Here is a 7,567-nt window from a genome sequence, read left to right as displayed (position 1 = left end):
TTTTCTTTTAAGTTTAGCCAGTGTTCACTTTTTACAGTGTGCAGTCTCATTTATGGCATTTCATCAGATGGATTTATCCAGAGCTCCAGGGACAGTCCCCCTGGAGACTCTCCAGGTTAAGTGTACTGCTCAGGAACACAATGGTAGTAGGTGGGGTTTGAACCTGGGACTGCTGGTTCATAGGCGAGTGGGTTACCCACTAGGATCCACTCTGAGCAGTTTATTCATGTGGCTGCTGGTATTGGCCACACTGATCCGCACGTTTCTCTGGGCGTAATAAAAAATGTTAATGTAAGAAATTGTTTCTGCACATTATACCCTGAATACACCCTGACAGGTTACTTCAATCTTTTTTGAATGTAGCCAGTGTTCACTTTTTACAGTGAATCCTCTGATCAGTATCATCATCATCATCATCATATATATATATATATATATATATATATATATATATATATATATATATATGTGTGTGTGTGTGTGTGTGTGTGTGTGTGGTATTGTGTGCCAGTGCCACGCCGGGTCTGTGGGATTTAGCTTGTGTGAGTGATTGGGTCAGACAGCACCTTGTGTATTACTGACTGGACCCCAGATTAATGCGACTCTTTTTAGACTGCTGTAATCTGGATTATCTGATGTACCAGCAGTGACGCGTCCTGGCCCTACCTCCACTGACCAATAGCCCTTTATTTCTCCATGCAGTCCACCCGTTCCTCTTTCACCCGACTCAGCCTCCTCTCCTCCCCTGAGCATTTCTGCTTCAAATACGTGAAGTGTTCCTTCCCGGGCATCCTCGCCTTTGTTCCCATCTTCTCCTTCACTTTGCCTGTGTCTTTCAGCATGCGGACAGGGATTAGTCCTGGCTGACAGATGGAAAAGTGTTACAACCCCCGACTAAGGATCTTTAGTCAAACAGACATGCATAATATCACATTTGTAGGTGTACAGTAATGGTATAAAACCTACTTTGATCATGTTCATTATAACAAAGAAGATGATTTAAATCCTGCTCCTGCTCCAGGGTGGTAAAAGCCTGTGAACCAGAAGACCCAGGTTGAAATCCCACTTACTACCATTGTGTCCCTGAGCAAAACACTGAGTGTATACATTATAATTTTTCTTAGTCTAGCACCTAACAATCTCTGAGCATGCTCTTCACTGACAAGTCTAAGCCTTATCAGGGCTCTTAGTTTGTAAACTCAATATTCTATAGAAATCGAACGAGAATTGCTGGTGTCTTCCTCTTGTAAGTCGCTTTGGATAAAAGCGTCTGCTAAATAAAGTAAAGTAAAGTAAAGTAAAGTGAGTGTCTCCATGGGGGGACTGTCCCTGTCCCCTGTAAATGTAAAAATGCTCCTGTCACATTAAATAAGTGGACATTTGTGCTAATTTTTATAACAGTTTTGAAGTTTATTGTTAAATAAGTTTTATGTACAAAGTACAGCGTACAGAGCACAATGAAATTCTTACTCAAAAACGCCTCCCTCGCAGATAGAACATAGGACATGATACACAGAAGACATAGAAGACAAAGTGGCGCAGCAGCAATAAATAATAGTTGCATGATGTGAATGTGCATAATGTGAAGTAGTTGTAGTTCTCAGCTCAGTAATATCGATGCTCGGGTGTGAAGCTGGTGCCGAGTAACAGTTTCACTCTTTTACACGTAAACAGACTAAAAGTGAAGTTAAGGTCACGCGCGCGCCCGGCGGCGCTCTGATTGGCCCTCGGGCGCGCGCGCGGCGTCTCGCTGATTGGCGCAGGGGCGCGCGCCGGGCGCGCCACCTTAAAGGCCGCGCCGCTCCCGCGAAGTCGCGCCGCGGCGACAGCTGTCGCATGGCCGGAGAGCCGGGGGAAGCAGCACGCGTCTCGCCATGATGTCCTACGTGAAACGGTCTCCGTACGCGCCGAGCGGGCTGACGCTGGCGGTCCCGCCGGTGGACCTGCTGCGCGCCGCCGCGCCCTGTCCAGGTGGGTCCTGCCTCAACATCCTAAACTGATCCTGGATCAGTAGAACCAGCAGTTGCATTTTTATGACAGGGCATTTAAACCTAAAAAGGAAAAAGTTGGAAATTAATTATTTTAAATGAAACCATATATTCATATCAGGAAAATTAAGACGAACTGGTGCAGCATTAAACAACTTCAAAAAATGTCTTTCGTTGCTAAAAATTTGATGACAGCCAACAAAAAATATTATATTCTCCTATTATACTAAAATATAAGTTTAAACTGTTTAGTGGCGAGACATTAAAACGAAATCATTTATGTTTAAAGTGTAACCCTTCACTTTCAGATTCATTTATTTACACTACTATATTAATATTAGATGATAATATAGATGAGTAACTGGCTTTACAGAAGCTTCACAACATCATGTCTGATACAGAATCAATCATCCATGAATTGTGGCATTCATCAGGATTTGTGTTTGTCCTGTGCGCATATGCATGTGTGCTGTAGCAACTCCACGGAAACAGCGGCGAGAGCGCACCACCTTCACCCGCACCCAACTGGACATTCTGGAGGCGCTGTTCACTAAGACACGGTACCCGGACATCTTCATGAGGGAAGAGGTGGCCCTCAAGATCAGCCTCCCTGAGTCCAGGGTGCAGGTGAGACTGAGTGAAGACTTGGGCCTCAAGCGGCTTAGGAGTAAATGTCAGTCGATTTACTCATGTTCAGCAGTATTGCAATAGTGAGGACAGGCCCGTGACCTTGGTGTGATGACATTAATGTGAAATGTCCCTCCTGTTCTCAATCCTAGGTGTGGTTTAAGAACCGTCGGGCAAAATGCCGTCAGCAACAGTGTAGTGGTAACCCCAAGCCACGGCCACCCAAGAAGAAGGCAACCCCACCCTGTGAGATAAACTCTGACCCGGGTGTCAGTATGCAGGTGGCTTTTCCCGCTACACCTTCTTTGGCCCCAAGCACAAATTCAGGAGCAGGGACAGCGTCCGCTTGGAGTCCTTCTTCACTCTCCCCACTTTCCGACCCGCTCTGTGGCTCTACCACACCCTGCATTCAGCACCCTGGCCCTTACACCATGAGCTACGGTCAAGCATCCGCCTACACACAGGGCTATGGCTCCTCCCCCTACCTAAGCAGCCTGGACTGCAGCCCCTACCTTTCACCCATGACCCCTCAGCTGTGCGTCGGTGGGGGGGCTCTCAGCCCCCTTTCTGTGCCCTCAATGACCAGCTCAGGGAGCCACTCTCCATCCCTGTCCTCCCAGGGCTACGGTTCTTCCTTGCTGGGCTTTAGCACCATCGACTGCCTGGACTACAAGGACCAGCAGGCTTGGAAGCTCAGCTTCAGCACTGTTGACTGTTTGGACCCCAAGTTCCAAGTGTTGTAGGGCTGGGTGAGGTCTGTCAGACCTAGATGGCTGTCACATGACTCATGTTTACTTTCGTTCCTAGAAGGGGTTAGGGGATGTGCTTGTGCTTTTAGTTGTTCATGCAAATGTGGTACATTTTCTGATTGCAATATGACCAAATGTGGTTATTATTGATCATTTATCACCAGTTCTTGAGAATAGGAGAAGGAGGATTTTGGGAGGATTTTTTTTATCTTTAGAGTATTGTAACAGGGCTAACTGATTTTAAATAGCATTTTGTTTAGCCTTGTATTTTATGCACACAGTACTATGACAAAGCATTAAGTGTTTAATTGTACATAAAAAGGAAATTAATACCACTTGCATTTTTTGTATTTGCGTTAACAAAATATAATATAATTTATAACACAACAGACACCCATTATGTGTACCTATTTATAAATCATTATGAACATACATCAGTTAAAATAAATAAAATAAGTAAATTTATTTCTGAAGACGGTATTGAAACATGAAATTCTTACCAGATGTCAATACCAACCCATCCAACCCATTCCAAAGATATCAAACCATAGATATCCATAAATTATGTTATGTGTAAAAAAAAATGCAATGACACAGGGAAAAGTACGAAATCTAGTAGGAAAGTATGAAAAAAGTATGACAACAACACACAATCATTGCTGAGGAATGAGTTTGGCTCTTTCCTCCATTTCATGGCACCTTTAGAAATTTGGTGACATGTTCAATACTTTGTTTTACCTGCTGTAAATGTAATAAATATAACAGAAAAATTCATCTGACAAGAGTGACTTTAAAAATATCTTAAATTATTTAAATAACCAGATTTTTTTTTCAACATGTTTTTGGTGGAAATGTATTTTAACTATTTATATATATGAAATAATAAGTATATAAAAAATAATATATATATGAAATAATAATATTTTTGGTCTGCTTTTTTTTTTTTTTTCATGAAACGCCTTTCAATAATAACACTGGGGTAAGACATTCGCCTATGAACCAGAAAACCACAAAGTCATAGGTTCAAACCCCACTTACATTGTGTCCCTGATGCAAGAAATGTGTACTGTTCAACTGACACAAGCTTTCAATTAACAGTAAGTTACCATGTAGATTTAGAAATTTCAATCCGTCTTGAGGTGGTTCTGTACAGTAAAGGATCATCACTGGTGATCAGTGTCGGTAAAGTATTACATGATTTCCGGTTTCTGACTGTACAGCAGTACCTGGAGTAAATTGTTGTGGTGAAATGTTAGAATGTTATAATTTAATTATATGCCCCAGGACTGTGAAGATGTATTGAGAACCTAATTTGATGAGTCCATTTGTGACCCAGCTGTTTTTTTGTATTTTAACAAAGTCAGGAAGCAGCAGCAGGTCATGCGATGTCATTATAAAGAGTGTAATAAGGGTGAAATATGTCTGTGTCGGAAGGATGAAATCATAAGATTTTGAGGAAAGGAGTCTATGGCTCCTTGCTTGAATGTTCGTTCTCCTGATGACCCAGAGAGAACCTCAATCCTCTTACTGTCTCTCCAGCATCCCCCTAAAGGACTTACTGCAGATTACCGCACTCAGCCCCGCCCCTACCACCACCACCTCTGTTACTATATATACAGATTTTCCATTCTAAGCTGTGACTTAAGCATAGTTTTTATTAAATATTCCAACAAGACTCATTCTAGATACGCAATATACTGTACAACTCAATATAGTTTACAATATAGACTCACTCAGTACAGACTAAATATACAATATACAGGTGATCTGTGCCAAAACATTACCTTTGACATAGAATGGGACAGAGTGGACAGCAGCAGCAGCAGCAGCATGTCCAACAAATCCTGATCCACAGAACAGAGCAGTATCACAATACTTAAGGGCTATGTGCAGTAAAGTTGCGTAGCGCAAACGAAAGGCAGTTTCTACATGCTGATTGAGTTGACCCGGAATGTGTTGGTGCTGCAGCACCAATACTTTAATTCTCTAAGTGAGACATTGTTGGGTGTTCTTTCCGGGGCAAGGACACACCAACTTGGTTCATTTATGTAGTCAATCCTTTGGTAACCTTTATCTAAGGAGTGCGAATCTGAATCAAGCGTGTCTGTATTCAGAACACAGAATAATTTAAAAAGACATAATAAAAAAGTATGCCATATTTTGTTTTTTTTCTATTCATAAACATGTTTCCACATGTATTGGTATCCGATGCAAGGTGTTACCAGGAAACATTCCAGGCGCAACAGGCCATTGGGAAGAAAGTGGAGAGGTAAAGCATGCGGACACGAGTTTACTGTCCTGTGTTTGGCTCCTTGTGATTAATGTTATTTACGTCTATTCTGGGACTGCCCCTCAATTCTACAGTCTCTGTTGAGTCAAATGGAGTGTCACTCATCCATGAAATTCTTTATTTTCTCTGACCCAGAAACATATATGCTGATATGCAGTAATCTTAAGATTTTTGGGCTATGTTTTCAGGGATAGAGGGTAGCTCAAGGTGGGTTTTATATGTTGTAGTACCAATGCAGCAATATAAGGGGACATCAATGAATTTAAGGTCCGTGTTAGTAGGTTGGACTACCTGGCTCCTGGGTCTACTCACACCAAGGAGGCAAGGTGGTGACATCCTCAGCCAGGACTGTGACCTCTGACCCCGCAGTAAGAAGCTTCTTCAGTCAGGCTAATTTCCTTAACAAGGCTCAGTCCCTATCCAGAGGTTTATCTGTTTCTCTCCATGTTTAGCATGCAAGCAGAAATAGTTTGATTTGATACAGTGCCCAGTAGAACTTTGACAGTTACAGTAAAAACAAGAAATAAATATGTATATTTAAATAGGCATGTGAATAGGCATGTGAGGCATTTGCTGTGTGGTGCCTGGGCTCCAAGAAGAGAGAGTGAGAGCTGCTGTGCTTGACAGTGCCCTGGGACTCCCCGGATTGCTCCACGGCAGTGGAGCATCATCAGAAATGGAAGGTCACAGACTGGAGATGCATTGGACGGAAATGGTCATTACTAGAAGCAGTAGAAACCTCAGAAGCTGGGACTGTCAGAATGTTTGGGGTAGAGCCAGGGGTGAGATAATCAGGAGCAGAACAAGACCACGCAAGGTCAATCAGAAAAAAGGCTTACAGCAATGTGAAACTGGTTTGACAATGAGTTTGCTATGGTCCAGACATCCAGAATTTTAAGCACCACCCCAACCCCTGCCTCTTCCTCTCCTGGAGGGTGTGCTGGTGTGACGGTGGCCATGACAGGATCCCACCAACTAGGCCTGGCTCTGCACCCCAGGAGAACGATGCATCTGAATCTGCGACCCCCTTGGCAGACATCTAGAAGCCTGCAGATGTTGTGAGACTGCTGTCCACGGAGGCGGAGAGGGGGAGGACAAGGAGGAATGGGCAAGAGGGAGGATGTGATTGCCTTCTGTCGGTGGAGATGTAGAAGACAGGGCTGACTCTTAGGGAACGTGGCAGGGACAAATTGATAGGCCACTGGATTGACTCAGCAGTGGACATGAAATGGCTTGATGTAGCGGGGATCCATCTTCTTTGCCTTGGAGGGCATGGGAAGGAGTCAGACCCAGTCCCAGGGGAAAATAGTACAGTGGGCTGGCAACAACTGTCTACCTGTCACTTCATGGCAGCCACAGTTGGATTCAAGGCAAGGTGGACCAGGTCTCAAATGTCTCAGCTGTCGAACGCAGAGGTTCGGCACATGGCCACCGGCACATGGCTCGACTGGTAACCAGTTGAGGTCTTGAATGGGGATGGGCCGGGGGCGGAGGAGGTGTTTTGTTTATGGGCGAATTTGGTCAGAAGCATGTGTTTGGAGTTTCTTGGTTGATCTGTTCAGTTTGGTACCTGGAGGTGAGACTGACTGACATCCCTAATTGGCATCAGTTCTGGTGCCAAACCGGGGGCCACGGTCAGAGAGGTTGTCTATGGGTGGTCCATAGTGTTGCACCACCTCCCAAAGGACAAATGACGGTGGCTTTGGAGGCAGTGGGTAGCCTTGGCAGGGCAATGAACTGCCTTGGAGAACCAATCCACCAGTACCAGTCCTGTGGGTTTTCCTTGGGATTGCCTTAATACAGAAGCAGCAAACTTTGTGAAAAACAGTTCTTGTATCATTCTCAAAACCGGTGTATATTTGTTTATTGTTAATAAGTACACAAAATCCTGTTGTGATTGTGAGGGGTGGTAG

General features: G+C 43.9%; 1 protein-coding gene across 1 annotated transcript; it reads left to right on the top strand.

Annotated features, from left to right (window-relative positions):
* Positions 1-1,797: 1,797 nt before the first annotated feature.
* Positions 1,798-4,173, top strand: LOC114793712 (homeobox protein otx5-like). Its single transcript, XM_028985825.1, has 3 exons — positions 1,798-1,971; positions 2,464-2,615; positions 2,768-4,173. Exons 1-3 carry the CDS (start codon positions 1,875-1,877, stop codon positions 3,356-3,358), a joined length of 840 nt encoding a protein of 279 aa, XP_028841658.1. The 5' UTR covers positions 1,798-1,874; the 3' UTR covers positions 3,359-4,173.
* Positions 4,174-7,567: the final 3,394 nt, after the last annotated feature.

The sequence above is a fragment of the Denticeps clupeoides genome, chromosome 7, assembly GCF_900700375.1.
Source record: "Denticeps clupeoides chromosome 7, fDenClu1.1, whole genome shotgun sequence".
NCBI classification, from domain to species: domain Eukaryota; kingdom Metazoa; phylum Chordata; class Actinopteri; order Clupeiformes; family Denticipitidae; genus Denticeps; species Denticeps clupeoides.
The sequence above is the reverse complement of the archived record's forward strand: the minus strand, read 5'-3'. Positions and strand labels throughout refer to the sequence as shown.